Source organism: Coenobita brevimanus, chromosome 92 (genome assembly GCF_032717465.1).
Source record: "Coenobita brevimanus isolate Jiangsu-jjx chromosome 92, ASM3271746v2, whole genome shotgun sequence".
NCBI lineage: Eukaryota > Metazoa > Arthropoda > Malacostraca > Decapoda > Coenobitidae > Coenobita > Coenobita brevimanus.
Window position 1 is genome coordinate 36,119,902 of NC_137045.1, and position 16,784 is coordinate 36,136,685.

A 16,784-nucleotide genomic window follows, 5' to 3' on the forward strand; every position below is an offset into this window, starting at 1 on the left:
CCGGAATATATCCAAATTGCCTGAAGTGGCCGCAACAGGCAACTGGACGAAATTATTGCAAATTAGCATATTCAGGAAAATAACAGGGTATTTTTTCTTGTTCTGGCTCTATTATGGCTGACTTTTTGCGGCTAATGATTTGATCGCAGTGACACAGGTACACAGTCGACGAACGAGTTTGTTTTGCCTTATCACTGGGTCTTGTGGAAAGTGTATATTTATACAGTGTATAAATATATATATATATATATATATATATATATATATATATATATATATATATATATATATATATATATATATATATATATATATATATATATATCTATCTATATATATATATATATATATATATATATATATATATATATATATATATATAAAGTGAAACTTTGTTGTGGTAGTTCAGTTTAGTGTGAGTAGATGCTGCTGAGCATCAAGTGACCATGGTACACATGGTTGATTTCGTATCTCACCCCTGTCAGACCTGCATAGCAAAGGAGCTTATGGATACACAGCATCAGGGCACTAACCTCACTTTTGCAGGGAGGGTTAGTGATCCTGTCATGTGCCTCATCAGCTATTAGGCTTATGCCAGGTCCCCTTAAATACAGATTTCACATTCTCCATTTCCATGATTTCTTGATGCTGTTGGTCATCCTGGTGCCGTATATGCAAATACAGTATCCTGGCCCCCTATCCGATCCCCCTGGCAGCCACCAGGTCTTTCTTTACACGGGATAGTTCCTCAAGAGCAGGTCCCTTTACAGCACTGCTCATACAGTGCCGCGGGGAGGACGGAGAGAGGAACACTGATATGTGCTCTGTCATGTGACATGCCACCAGTAAAACACATTTATACTGGGATTAACTGGTATCAGACGTTGAAAAACTAATGTGGACTTCTGCAGATATTGACATTCTGAACGTTTGTATTCTGGTGGACACCTTGCTTCTGTGTAACAAAGGCAGGCAAATACTGATAACGTTCAAGTCGCTCATAAAGAATCCCGTAAGGCTTCTGCGATCACAGCCTTATCACCTTAACCTGTCCTATTACTCCAGTACGGCCAATGGACCCTCTAAGGAAACGTCGGTTGTGGCACTATGGAGCTGCTGATTGGGCAATACTTCTTTGATTTTCCCTGGAATGATTATTGCTCCCATGGCCGAGAACCATCTGAGTGTGCCATGCGCATTATGGAAGTTATTCTCTCGGGCATGGAAACATACGTTCCTTTCTCATATCCTTTGACTAATGCAAAAAAAAAACTTGGTTTAATCACGTTTGTTCTGATGCTGTTCACAACAGAGAATGTCTACAAGAGGTACCGGAGCCAACCCATCCCTGAATCTTATCTATTTTATGTTTCTGCCCTGAATCGTGCTATGTCTGTTCTTTGCTCTGCTAAAATAAATTTCATGTGTACTAAATGATCTGAACTCTCCAACTCGAATTCCTCCTGCTCCTTCCGGCACCTTGCCAAAAGCCTTTCTATTAACTTTTCTTCCCCATCCTTCCCTCCTCTTTTCTACTCTGATGGCTTTGTACCTATTTCTTCTACTGATAAAGCAGAACTCTTCGTTCGGACTTTCTCCTCCAATTCCATCTTACACGATGCCGTTGCTGTCCCTCCATCTCTTCTCCCCTCTGACTTCCTCATGGCTGACATTAAAATTTCTTCATTTGAAATATTTTCTGCCACCACGGGCCAATGGGCCTGATGGGGTCCCTCCCGTTGTCCTCAAGAACTGTGCTTCCGTGCTTACACCATGCCTAGGTAAACTCTTTCGTCTTTGTCTATCAACTTGTTCCTTTCATTCTTGATAGAAGTTTGCTCTCATTCAGCCTGTCCCAGATGACTTTATAATTTATTCTCAGTTTCATTCCATAAATGCTGGCGTACCTCAGGGATCAGTTTTGGCACCAACCCTCTTTCTCATTCATATAAATGACCTCCTATCTGTCACGCACAACCCAATACACTCTTATGCTGATGACTCGACGCTTCATACTTCTTTCACATTTAGTACCTCCTTTACAAAATTTGATATTATGAATTCCCAAATAAACACAGCAATTTCTCTGAACCAGGACCTTTCTAAAATTAATCAATGGGAACAAACAAATCTGGTCTCATTTAATGATCAGAAAAATAAATACATTAATTTCTCCAATAGAAAGAATCCCTCAGACTCTCACATAATTTTAAATGATGTCAGTATTCCCATATCCACTACAATTGATATCCTAGGTGTTACTCTGAACCCCAACCTAAGCTGGACAGCTTATGTTAAATCCCTTGCTAAAAATGCTTCTAAAAAACAGAGTTCGTGAGTTCTTCACTGACGAGCAGATGGCCACAATATTCAAATGTCATGTGCGTTCTCAGATCGAATACTGTTCACCACCGTGGAGTGGATGTGGAGCGGTTGCACTGAGGCAGTTGGACAAAATTCAAAATAAAGCCATTAGATTAATCAATAATCCTGCCATAACGCAGGACCTTCCTCCGTTATCAGTACGTAGAGATGTTGCTTCTTTAGCACTATTTCATCGATATTTTTACCGTAAGTGCTCTAATGAACTGGCTTCAATTGTGCCTCCCCTTCACATTTTCTCCCGAAATACTCGGGCAGCTGGGAGCGCCCATTAACTCGCACTCTCCCCCACAATGCAGGACCTCTGCTTATGAAAATTCATTTATCCCCAGAACTACTACTCTCTGGAATTCACTTCCTGGGAGTTGCTTCCCACATACATTTAATCCTCTCGATTTTAAATCCAATTGTTATAAGTATTTTATGAATGGAGGAAGCCTTTAGGCACACGGACTTATTTTTTTTTTCCTTTGTTTTTCCTTCCTCCATTCATTATCAATTAAAAAAAAAAAAAAATTTATATAGGCATATATACACTAAATGCAATGGCTATTATAATGACTGGTAAACTTATCAATGTATGCACAGTAAAGTATTTTCTACTCATCAGACTGAAACAGGCTGCAACAGATTGCAGCGATAAATACATATGCAACCAACCCTCTTGCAGTGTGGTAAACTATGAGACAATGCTTAGAGTCAAAAGCCACATGAAAAAGTTTCGTGGTACGAATCCAAGCATAATATTTCCACTGATGAAGAATATTTTTCCTTGGTATGCTGCTTTTTCCCCAGTGGAGATCATAGAATAACTTGTCTAAGCAACAAACAATGATTTTCCATGACACTCCCATAGAGCCATTGCCATGATTTTCCATTTTTTTTAATACCACAGGACTATCCTTCACACTTTTTTCTACGTGGATCAGCTGTTATCCCTATTTTAGAGCTAATAAAAGGTGTCACAGTTGCTACCAAATAAGCCACGGCCTCAAAAGGACCAGGATGTTTGTTACTGTTTGCATTCTTTTTTAAGCATATACACTCCTTAAGGAGGTGCTGTAGCGGAGGTGGGAGTGAATTCTGAGTGGCATTGCTTATAAACTGCTAATGACAAAGAGCTTTGTATGGCTCATTAGTTTTGTTATTTTAGCTGGAAGGTTCGCCTCCACTTGAGAACCCTCTATGTTTCAGTTGCTAGAACTGATGAACATCTGGAAAGATCATGTTGGTGCACTTCGCCCCTTGCCCTCATGAGGAATAAGTCTCTCTCTCTCTCTCTCTCTCTCTCTCTCTCTCTCTCTCTCTCTCTCTCTCTCTCTCTCTCTCTCTCTCTCTCTCTCTCTCTCTCTCTCTCCACACACGTGAACGCCTTTCCCCTTAACCTTTACATTATTCCCTTGGTTCCTGGTTCATCACCCCAACAACTGCTAGTCTCATCTCCCTTGCTGTCTCTCCGTTCGCTGCTCCCCTATATCGCCCCAACTTCTGCCCTCTTTTATTACACCCTAATTCATTTTCCTGGTTATTTTTTTTCCCATGCCATCCCTTCCTCTGTTTCACCATGTCTTCTGCTGTCTCTATTCCTCTGTTTTGTCTTCTTTTTATTGGGACAATATTATTATTAGTGTTTTACCAAAAACAAAACCAGGGCACACAGAATCAGAGAATTAGTTTGAAAAAAGTTGTCAAGTGGTGTTTGCCTACGAGATAAATAAAAGAAAATAGTAAAGCACAGATAAAGATATCAGAAACACCTGCAGTATGAAATCTCAAAATGAGATAAAACTAATCAGCCACTCTGAAAAACGACACATGACATTGTTAACACCTACACTTAACAGAAATACAGAACCAACAGAAGCACTCGGAGGATAAGTAGTCCTGTCAACGATCATCATGGAGACCGTATAAATTGCAGATATTGTTAGGTGGAAACGAACAGTGAATTGCATAATGAATTCCTAGCGCCAGGTAGTAAATTCATATGGCATTACTTCAGCAATCTGGGATAAAAAGCGGTTTTGGCATTTTTATTTTATTCTAGGAAGAAGGAACCAAAGGCCACGAGCCCGCAATATTGTTCCTTCCAAGAGAGAGACAAAATACAAGAGAGAGCCTTAGCGTAGACTTGGTCTCGGCATTGAAGTGGACATGGCGTTGAAGTGATATTGATATAGAAGTGTTCTTGGCATTGAAGTAGTTTTGGTGTAGAAGTGGTCTTGGCATTGATATGGTCTAGGCATTGAAATGGTCTTGGCATTGAAATGGTCTTGGTGCTCAAGCGGTTTTGGCGTTGAAGTGGATTTGGCGTGGAAGTGGATTTGGCGTGGAAGTGGATTTGGCGTGGAAGTGGATTTGGCGTGGAAGTGGATTTGGCGTGGAAGTAGCTTTGGCATTGAAGTGGTTTTGGTGTTGAAGTGGTTTTGGCGTTGAAGTGGCTTGGCGATGAAATGGCTCCACTGATCAGTTAGTTAAAATACTTGACTTGGAAAGGGAGGAAGGGTTGACGTCCATTTGAGGTTCTTAACTCTATAACACTAATGATGGGAAATTTTCACTCTTGCTGGGTGATCACCTGACATTTCATCGCCACGAGGGCTAGACAGCAGCATGACTTCTTGCGTAGCTTCATTCTAACCCCAGACATTGTAGATGGCAATGTGCGGCATGTAGCTCCCGTCACTTTTTTTTTTTTTTTTTTAACTACAGACTCCATTTTGGGTAATTTCCGAACGACATTAGTGATACTGGACTTTCTGGGAGGGGTGGAAATCACCCGACGTTGGTGTTTTTAAGTGAATTCTATGTGCTCTACTCTTTTATTTTCTCTTTTGGGAAGTGTATGTTGAGCTCAGATTGGCTGTTAAATTGGCAATAGATATGCCGAAAAGTAAAATGTCTGTCTCAGATTGGAGTTGAAGGGAATATAAACATGGAAAGTAGTGAGGAAGATGTTGATGATGTGGAAGCAGAAACTATGCATGACATTGACTTGAACAAAGACTATGAACCTAAAATTGCGCATCTCAGTACCCCAGGTACCTGACCTGCTGGAGAACCGTGGCATGACCCTTGTGGGTACAGGGAAATGCAACAAAAATGAGGTATCAAATGCGGTGACAGACAGTAAAGCGGCTGCAAGACTCCAATAGTTTCTTTTCCATCAAAGGAATGACTTGATGTCCTACAGCTCTGACACACGTGTCAAAAAGAAAAAAGTCCCGCTCCTCTATTACTGCGCACATAGCCAAGCCCAGGACAAACTGCCAAGCCTGAAGCGGTCCTTCCCCTGGTACTGTTACAGGCGATGCAAAACCACTGGCATCATTGAGCAAAATAACCTTGGTAAGGTGTCAAAATTGTCCTCCAGGACTGAACAAGGAGAGCACAGGTGGTTGGTCGTCCTGTGTACCCTCGACAGTACTACCCAGCCTGTATTGACTTCCTTAATGCCTAGGTAAGTTATCATAATCTGGAATGTGACTCCAATCCATGTTTAATATAAAATAAATACATATCACAAATTGATCACTTACTGGGTGAAGCATACGATTAAAAAAAAAAAAAGGATTCGCGTTCGGACATCCCTCCCCCCTGCGGGTTCGATTTTCCCCTGCTGTAATGGTCTTGGACTTTGCCCAGAATCCTTATCTCGCTAATACATAACGCCTGCAGTTGAGCTTCATGAGCATTAAGAAGGAAAACCAATGTTTTTTTTTTTTCTTTTAAGTAAAATTTGCACCTACAAAAAAAAAAAAAAAAAAAAAAAAAAACTCTCCTTTCAAAGCCTATCCCTCCTACAGTTTACCGCGGTGCTGGGAGGCTGTGCCATCCACACATACTGCTCATACCACCTGGGCATATGGGACCCAAAGGAAAATGTAGTGCCTTTGGTCTTTTTTTAGTAAGATTTTTTTTTTTCTAGTTCCGACTTTAATGCCTTCCTTTCGGTATATTTCATGTCTTTTTTTTAGGTGATATTGTTAGGAAAAAAGTTGATGTTGCCATGTATTTTAGTCTATTATATTTTAAGAACTATTTTTACTTTTTTTCAAATTTTCGAGTTTAATATACTCTGCATTACTTATACTAGACAGTACAAAACTTGTTAACGTTCGAGGGTTCAGCTGTTTGTACTATGAAATCAAATGTCAAGCATGATAGGACTAGGGGCCAGAAGTAACAATGAAATATCAAAAAGCGAGGAAAGACAGAAAAGAAGACAACAGTAAGGCACGAAAGACTGGAGACAAAAAGGCCCCGTTCATCCAGCCACTTTATACGACAAGCAGGGGGACTGGGGAATAGTCTTTCTCTTCCCTCTCTCGAAGGGGTCGTGATGGTGGTGGTGGTTGTGGTGGTGGTGGTGGTGGTGCTGCTGGCAACGAAGAGAAGTTCCTTTTTGCAGCATGGGAAAAAAAAATCGTCCATGCAGGATTTTTACCCATCACATGCACATTCATCTAAATTACGAACGTACAACTCATTCACCTGATGATTTTTCGAGGTCCCATAACTTCTTTCACAAAATCATTTCCGGTGGTATGGGTGATGAATGTCCGTTTTTTTCCAATTCCTTACTTGTATCGTGACGTTATTTACTTCTATATAGGAGTCAGGATTATGTGTCTGGGGAGTCAGCACGTGGTTCTTATTAATATGTTGTCAAAGACCTTTTATTATCAAATTCCATCCTCTCACAGACCCACTTAATTCTTTCTCTCATTGCTACAACGTTGCTTCCTTCTTTCTTTTTATGCCACGTATATGATTACCACTTAAAGTGAGCACTCGGCTACTGTTTATGAACATATCCCTTCTCTGCTAGTGACTATAATGTAAAGTTTAACGAGTATCCTCATACATTCATTTATCGAACATTCATATCTCTTCTCCACTAACAGTAGCTTTCAGTTTTCTAAAGGAATACGTTCATGCATCTCAAAATGAATCGATATTGATTGTGGCTCTATTTATTGATTTCCTCTGGAAAGTAGTTTTTGGAGCACCTCTCCTTCCTGTATGGAATATTAAATTCAACTTGACTGGCACGTACATGCGTCTTCTGCACAACGCACGTGTTCCTGCAGAGATCGATAGGCTAACTCTTAGGGGTATATTATTAAGACTGGGGCCAAATTTTTGTCTTTACTGAAACACATTATGAAAACTGAACGAAGTTGGATACCTTACCTCAGTGATAAGTGCATTATAAGTGCAATATGTGTAGTGGAAGACAGTCTGATAATGTCATATTCTCTCGGATATTTTAAAATTCACTGTCAAAATCTAGGCACTAATGTCGTCAATCTAAACTATAATTAATTACTGAAAACCAACCCAGAATTTGAAAAGTGGAATAAGACCATAACATTAAATAAGATGTCTCTGTGTAAATATCCAGACAGTAACTTCAGTGGCAGCTAGTACTTATGTAATGGATGCTGGATGGATCTTTTACGCCGTCAGTAGCGTTCAGACCCAAGGCTTGGCTGCTAGTCCCGGAATTTAGGACAGTATTGACCTGCTTCACACGCCGTTGAGTGGCATAATGTGAGCAGTAAACCCCAACCGACATTTGGCTCTAAATCCTTACTAACCCAATCCAGCTGAAGCGTCTTAAACAATCACACCATATACACAAAAAAAAGTCAACAGTCACTAGAGAAAAAAGAATGGAATTGATAGAATGCCGAGCTGTAATATTATCATATTCTTTACTAACGCAACTGTAATGAGTAATTAGTTCTCTCTCTCTCTCTCTCTCTCTCTCTCTCTCTCTCTCTCTCTCTCTCTCTCTCTCTCTCTTCCCGCATTTTATACACGCATTCCACCTCACATGCGTCTCCTCCCTTACACCGTCTGCCCTTCACATTTTCGTTTCTTCCCCTATGAACAATTTGCCACTGTACAACATACTCCCTTGCCATTGTCCATTAGCCACTGGCTCACTTCTCCACAAGCTCTCCCTCACTCCCATAGCATTTTTCCTGTTCACCCTTTCCCTCCTTCACACACAGTCATCCTCTTCACACTTCTACGCCCTTACACACACTCATACTCCCAACATTCAGTCTCGTCTCACACACCTTCCCCAATAAAAACACTCTTTTAAACACACTCATCGAGGTTCATCTCTTTCTTGTTCACTATTAATATTTCAAGAGACTTCTTTTGTCAGGCAGTGATGCATTAAGTAAACTTACTTGCAACTGCGAATGAAGAGTGATTGTTAGATTTAGTTCGACGTGATGCGACTGTCTTTGTGTCCGTCTGTGAAAGAAATAAAGTGTTTATCTGACTTTAACCAAACTTTGCTTGCGGACTGAGGGTCAGCTAATGGGTTGATCTTTTGTTTTTGGGAAGTATATAATGCCCACAGGGTTTGATCAGCCTTACTTTTTATCCGATTGAAATAAAACTTGTGGAAGGATTAAGGGTGAGACAAGAACGAAAGAATTCGACTCTGAGAATAAGTAATCTAAGTCAAGTTATTAGGACAATGTCAAGTTTCGACCAATGTGGGAACGTAATAAGTAGTACAGTTTTGATATACTTTTGACGAAACTTCGTGGAAGAGTTGAGGATCAGCCAAGGGGTTGACCTATAACTTTTGAAAGCAGTAGGTCAAGGGCCAAGGTCACATTGCAATGCCAACTTAAACACACTCTATCTGCTTCAGACAAAATTTTGTGGAATGTTTTAGAGTAAGAAAAGGATGTTTGGTTTAGAGTCCGAGAGCAACAGACCAGTATTTCAAGGTCACAAGGAAAAGTCGAAGGACAAAGTCAGAGGGTATGATTTTTTTTTTTTTTTCCAAACTTGCTGGATGGGCAAAAATGGAGCAATTCGTATTTGAAAGTAATTGTTCAAGAGGCAAGGGCACGGGATAAAATCAATTATTCAGCCTGCAGACCGAGGCTATCACTACATTTCTATTGCTGCTTCAATGGTCATTGCTCCTTTGAGCTGTATGCTTGCATTTCTCCACCAATACGGCGTGCGCGTAGCATCCGTCTGGCAACAAACTCTCATCCCTTTTCTTTCCAATTGTCTAATGAAAGAGTTAACCGTTACTGCCAGTCCTTCACGTATGCAACAGGTCACCTCTGGAGCAGTTTCCCTCTGTCCGTATTCCCAGCTGCCTATCAGTTCCAATATTTCAAACGCAGTGTGTCCAGGCATCTCGAAATGCAATGAACGGATCTTAAACTTGGCTCTCTGTTGTCTTGTTTTTGCATTTTTTCTTGGAGGGAACACTCTTGCTGGCTCCTGACCTTTGGTTCCTTCTTTCTTACATTAAAAAAAAGACCAAGTGGTGGGCTGGGGAGTGGCACTCTCAGGGTCTTCGTTTTTGTTACTTGTTTCATTGGATTTAGCTGAATTACTGACAGGATAATAGCTTAACGTAATGGACATCATAATGAAACACATGTAGGTTTTTTATGAAGATATTGATATACCGATGTGGACAACTTTTTTCTAATTCTACCCCTTCATGTCAATTGCTGTGTTATCACCTGCACTTTGTGGATTATGCTTGACAATGTGCTGTAAGTATGTGTGACTTTATTGGTTTCTTTACGTATACTCACATTGATATATCTTTAACACATTTACACAGTAGTCGACAAGAATGAGCAGTTAAAGAGCCAGTTGTCTCTCTTTCCGTTCCACCCAGACCGTCGCGTCGCCCCTTCTCTCCGTGTCCGGTACATCGTATTCTCTCCTGACCATGTCGCTTACAGCTGGGTGGTGTAACAGACCACATGATATGCATCTTCTTACCTATTCTCCAGTGCTACGTAGCATGTGTGTTGATGTCTGCCTGGCAGCACAAAGCTCGCAGTATTTTGATGGATCAGACAAAGACAAATTTAGACGAATTTACTGTATGATTGATGACAACGATGTAGACACTTCTGCACCATTAAAACAAACCAAATAGTGCTAGGTATACAGAATGACTGTTTCGGAGCGGTACCCCTCTCCACACACACACACACACACACACACACACACACACACACACACACACACACACACACACACACACATATTGTCCTCTCGAGTGAGCAGTGCAATCTGCACAACTGAACATTGTACAACCATCCAACTGCTCTGCGAGGCCGCCTGCTGGTGTTTATAGACTCATCGCCAACCCCTCTTCAACACTCCACAATTTCTCGAACCATCTACAGCCTTCCAGAACATTCCAGAACTTATAGAATCATTTCTAATCGTCTACACCTCTCTAGGACATTCTAAAATCTACAATTCTCTCGAACCTTCTATACCCTCTAAGAAGTTCATGTTTAAAGTGACCCCTAAACGTTGTCAAATCGACCTCATTTTTTTACATGTTACTAAGGCAGTGATTTCGATTAAGGGGACTTGTCTCTGAATCAATATACTATCTAACTATCTATCTATCTATAGCCCGACGCCCTAATCCCGCAAAGGGTGGCCGCAGACAAAACGCCTCCAAGTCGCTCTGTCACCCACCATTTGACTACCCTCCCCCCAACTCACCCCCCCCCTCCCTCATATACCTCTAAACTCCATCCCTCCACCTCATCCTCGGTCTACCTCTCCCTCTTCCTCCCTCCACCTCACCCACATGCACCCTCTTAGTCAGTCTTTCATTCTCCATTCTCTCCACATGTCCAAACCACCTCAGTGTATTTCTCCTAATCTTCTCAACCACATCCACATCCACCCCACAGCGTTCCTTCACTTCTTCATTCGTCAACCTGTCCCTCCATGTCACTCCACATGCTCCTCTCAAGTAACTCATTTCCACTGCTCTCACTCTTGACTTGTTCCCCTCTTGCAAGGTCCATGCCTCGCTTCCATACGTCAGGGTAGGGATCACAATACTATCATGCAGTGACTTCTTAATTTCCATACTCACCTCCCTATTTCTCATCACTGCTAGCTGAAATTTCAGTATACTCTATGACCATGGATCGCTGTAATATATATATATATATATATATATATATATATATATATATATATATATATATATATATATATATATATATATATATATATATTGTTACGGAACAGAGAAAGATAATGTACACTTTAAGTGAGAATACTAAAAATCACTACTGTCCCGTAAAGTTCCAGGTTCAAAACAAAAGAGTTAGGTAAAATTACAAGTTAAAGTTTAATGCTCAAACTAACAACAAAACATTCAGGACTCATAAGGATAATGTAATGGCAAAAACAGGTTAAATATATAGTTAACTGCAATAGCCTCTATTAACACGAAATTAGCATGAGTAAATTTATCTAAGTCAGCCCTGTTAAAATCAGATACCAGATAATACTCAGTGAATGCCAGATATATTATTACAGATAAAAAATATTATTAATGATGGCTGACAATAAGAACCCTACATAAATTACAAAAACCTTACTAGGCCTAAGAATTAACCTTATGCTACACAGTACAAGAAAAAATGCAACAACAGTTATACTCAAATTACACACAGCTGCTAGATGGTTGGAGACTTCCTGAGCACTCACAATAATAATAACTGTACAGGGGAGAAAATGAGGAGTAAATCTAAGTGGCAATGATGCAGAGACTGAGCTCATTATATAGGGGCCAGCAGAGCTTGATACAACTTGTAAGAAGGACGCGCAAATGAAGCCATAGGGGACAAAGAGCTGACAATCCTGCTCTGAACAACAGAAAGGACGACTTACTCTACTATAACGGTAGAAGGGGGGACTGAGGCAGAACACGCTTGTAATCAAACATGCAGCATACTGTGCGTTAAAATTACACAAAGCATGATGAAATCATAGGCTATGTAACACCTCCCCACAAAGAAAAAGAAATTTACAAAGGAAATTTCTTATTACTCTAAAACAATCTGTCTAAAGTCTAGATAAGCAATCTGCAATAACATTTTCTTTCCCCTTGATATGTTGTATGTCTAATGAATACTCCTGAAGAAGTAGACTCCATCTTGTCAATCTCTGATTTTTATCTTTAAACTTACTAAGGAATTTCAGTGGGTTATGATCGGTATAAATGACTATGGGGTCAAAACCAGAACACAAATAAAATGAAAAATGCTGTAAACCCAAAATCAAGGCCAAAAGCTCTTTCTCAATAGTTGACTAGTTCTTTTGAGGTGGAGTGAACTTCTTACTGTAATAAGATACAGGATGTTCAATACCCTGATCATCCTCTTGCAGCAAAACAGCCCCAGCTCCTGTATCACTTGCATCAACAGCCACCTTAAAAGGCTTAGCAAAATTTGGAGTAGCGAGCACTGGCTGACTTAATAGGACAGCTTTAAGTTTGTTGAAAGAGGATTCACAGTTATGGGTCCAGACAAATTTAACTCCCTTTTTCAGTAGGTCTGTAAGTGGTGATACAAGAATTGAAAAGTTAAGAACAAATCTCCTGTAATAACCTACCATTCCCAAAAATCTTTGTAGCTCTTTCCTACTTTTAGGTCTGGGAAGATCACATATAACCTGAACCTTAGCTCCTGGTGGTGCAACATGTCCATCACCAATTACATACCCAAAGTACTGAACTTTAGCTTGACCAAACTCACACTTTGATAAATTAGCTACAAGATTAGCCTGAACTAAACGCTCAAGAAATTTACTGACATGGCATAGATGATCTTTCCAGTTGTCACTGAAGATTAATACATCATCAATATAAACAACACACCCTGCCAAACCCTCTGTTACAACATTCATGAGCTTCTGAAATGTGGTTGGTGCATTCTTCATACCATATGGCATTACAGAACATGCAAAAGTCTTTCCTAGTGTTACAAAACATGAGATCTCCCTAGCACGTTCAGTCATAGGTACTTGCCAGTATCCCTTTAACAAATCAAACTTACTTATGTTCCTAGCCTTTCCGATCTTGTCTATGCAATCTTCCACGTGAGGGAGAGGGCAAGTGTCTGTTTTGGTTATCTGATTAACACGTCTGTAGTCGATGCAAAGCCGCTGTGACCCACCCGGCTTAGGGACCAGAGTGACAGGAGAACTCCACTCGCTCTGACAGGGCTCAATCATCTTGTGGTCCAACAGGTAGCCAAGCTCCTTCTGGATGAGAGGAACTTTCACTGGGTTCACACGGTAAGGAGGCAATTTAATTGGCTTTGCGTCTCCAACATCGACATCATGCATCAACACAGTAGTTCTTCCTGGAGTGGCACGGAACACTTGCGGGTACTCCTGCAGTAATGCCAAAAACTCCTGCCTTTCCTCGGGAGGTAGATGAGAAAGCTTAGTCTGGAGATCATTCATGATATCAGGATTCTTCCCCAAACTATCACTAAGGCTCATACTGCATGGGAGAGCTTCACTTGCAGACGCGGGTGGAACAGCTACAGTGCAGACTGGATTATTTTCGTCCCGCCTGTGATATAACTTTAGCATGTTGATGTGACATAGTTGCTTGTTCTTTCTACGATCTGGTGTGGCGATGACATAGTTGACAACACTGAGTTTCTTCTCCACGAAATAACGACCACTAAACTTGGCTTGAAGAGGTTGCCCATGAACCGGTAGCAGAATCAAAACCTGATCTCCTGGCTGAAAGTGGCGTAACCTGGACTTCTTATCATACCAAGTCTTCATCTTCTCCTGAGCAGCTCCTAAATTCTCTCTCGCCAGCTGTAAAGCAGTGGACAGCCGTTCTTTGAACTTCATCACATACTCCAGCAGGTTGACGTCATCTTCCTCCGACAGCCAGCATTCCTTGAGTAGCTTAAGGGGTCCTCTTACTTCATGGCCAAACAGTAGTTCAAAAGGTGAGAAGCCCAGTGATTCATTTGGAGATTCTCTTGCGACAAATACAACGAACGGAAGACCTTTGTCCCAGTCTTTCTGATGTTCCAAACAGTATTTCTTGAGCATCGATTTGAGTGTTTGATGATATCTCTCCAACGCTCCTTGGGTCTGGGGATGGTAAGCTGAAGACGTGATCTGGGTGATGCCCAACTCTTTCAGAGACTGCTTGAAAACCTTTGACATGAAATTACTACCCCGGTCTGACTGTACCTCCTTGGGCAGACCAAACTTTGTGAAGAACCCTAGCATTTCCTTAACCACGTTCTTTGCTGAGATATTTCTAAGTGAAATGGCTTCAGGATAACGAGTAGCCATATCAATCAGGGTCAACACATAAGAAAATCCTGAGGAAGTCTTAGGAAGAGGGCCCACAATATCCACCAACACACGGGTGAAAGGCGCCTCAAAAGGAGGAATGGGAACTAGAGGTGCAACCTTTTCGGTCTGATTACACTTCCCCACAACTTGACAGGTGTGACAAGACTTACAATACCAGGAAACATCCCTGAAGATACCTGGCCAGTAGAAGTGTTTCAAAATGCGTGCCACAGTCTTCCTTACTCCAAGGTGTCCTGCCAAACTGGAATCATGAGCCACTCTAATGATATCCTGCCTACAAACACGAGGGATGACAACTTGATGTACAACCTCCCACTCACAGTCGGTTGATGCTGTTGGGGGTCTCCACTTCCTCATAAGTACTCCTGACTTTATATAATAACAAGTAGAAGCACCAGCTGGCTCTTCCTCACTGCAAGCAGAGTTAGCTAGACCTTTCAACTCAGGGTCAGCAACCTGCAACTCAACCAACTCTTGACGAGACAAATTATCAACACTACGGGGTACTGCCTCATCTGGTGAGTGGTCCAAATTAGCAAGAAAAGTGTCAGCTAAGATAACATCATCATCATCATTATCCTCTAAATCACCAGTAACTTTAGATTTAGCCCTAGTGACAGCACATGCAGGGAACACATCAGGGACATCACAATCCTGGGTCGCAGCCACTGGCTCACTAGACAACTGAGGAGCTGGACACACTTGACTTCCATCAATATCATTTCCAAGTAAGAAAGTTACACCTGACACTGGGAGTGTCTCAACCAACCCAACCATAACGGAACCATTAACAAAACCAGACTCTAAATTCACTCTGCACAGAGGGACAGAGAAGTAATTATTCCCTTCATCTTGTAAGATTACAGTTTCATCAGAGGAATTAACATTAGAGCCTAGAACACTGGTCAGCATAAGGGATTGGCAAGCACCTGTATCACGATATATTTTAACTGATTTCCTTTCATTACTGTCCAGAGGACTGACAAAACCATCAGACAGGAAATTAGCACATGAACTCTTGAGAGTGTCACCCACGTTACTGCTCAAAAGAGGAGCTCCATCATGAGAATTTAAGTTACCCCTCAAAGCAGGTTCAGTTAACTCAGTTAAAGAATTCTGGGAACTCTCAAGAGTGGACACTAGACCAATTGACTGAATATTTAAAGACTCCTTTTTGTTCACATCACCCTGTCTCCTGAAACATTTCTCCGTAGTATGACCAAGCTTACTACAATAAGTACATTTACGTTTCTGAAATCTGGAGGTGAAGCTGGTATTTACTTCCTGAGAAACATCATCTTTATTCTCCTTCCTGTTACCTGTACTCTTGAATAGAGGCAACGTACTTACTCTCAGCTTTCCCTTTTCCTCTAGAATATCTCTTGTGAGTGAGAACATATTCATCAGCTAAAACTGCAGCATCAGACAAATTATCTATTCTTTTCTCATCAAGATATAGGCTTACATCTTTATTAATACACCTTTTGAAGTCCTCCAGCAAAATCATCTGCTTAAATTTACCAAAATCAGAATCCACATTCTTAGAATTTAACCACTGCTCTAACAGATCTTCTTTGATTTTTGCATACTCAACATGGGATTGCTTATCTTGCTTGTAAGTTGTCCTAAATTTTACTCTACAGGCTTCAGGAACAAGCTCATAGGCCTTAAGAATCAAGCTCTTAACTACATCATAATTATCAGATTGATCCTGAGGCAAAGATGCATAAGTTACTTGAGCTTTACCGGTGAGAACAGTTTGAAGGAGTACTGGCCAATACTTTTTGGGCCAATTAAAACCTGTAGCTACCCTCTCAAACAACTGAAAATACTTTGTTAAATCAGATTCATTAAAAGGAGGGACAAGTTTAACATTTTTAGCCACATCAAAATCATCAGAGCTAGATGATCCAGTTCCACCTTGTTTCATGCGATACTCGTACTCATGGTCTGCCTGAATCCTGGCAAGTTCAATTTGTGCCTGAGCCTGTACCTGTGCCTCTTGAATACGAGCATTTGCCTGAAATTCAGCCTCCTGAATACGAGCCTGAGACTCCGCCTCCTTAGCCTGAGACTCAGCCTCCTTAGCACGTGCTTGAAATTCAGCCTCCTTAACACGAGCCTCCTGCAGGGCTAGCTGTAACTTAGCTAATTCAATCTGCGTTTGCTCATTTGGAGGAGTTACATTAAACAAGCTTTCATTAATCATGTCAACA

General features: G+C 41.0%; 1 protein-coding gene across 1 annotated transcript in view; it reads right to left on the bottom strand.

Moving 5' to 3' along the window:
* Positions 1–410: 410 nt before the first annotated feature.
* The window catches only part of LOC145412194 (uncharacterized), a 146,793-nt gene continuing 130,419 nt past the window's right edge, over positions 411–16,784 (bottom strand). The window contains exon 10 of the mRNA XM_080282122.1: positions 411–487. Within this exon, the coding sequence (XP_080138248.1) occupies positions 411–487 (77 nt within the window). The remainder of the gene's footprint in view (positions 488–16,784) is intronic.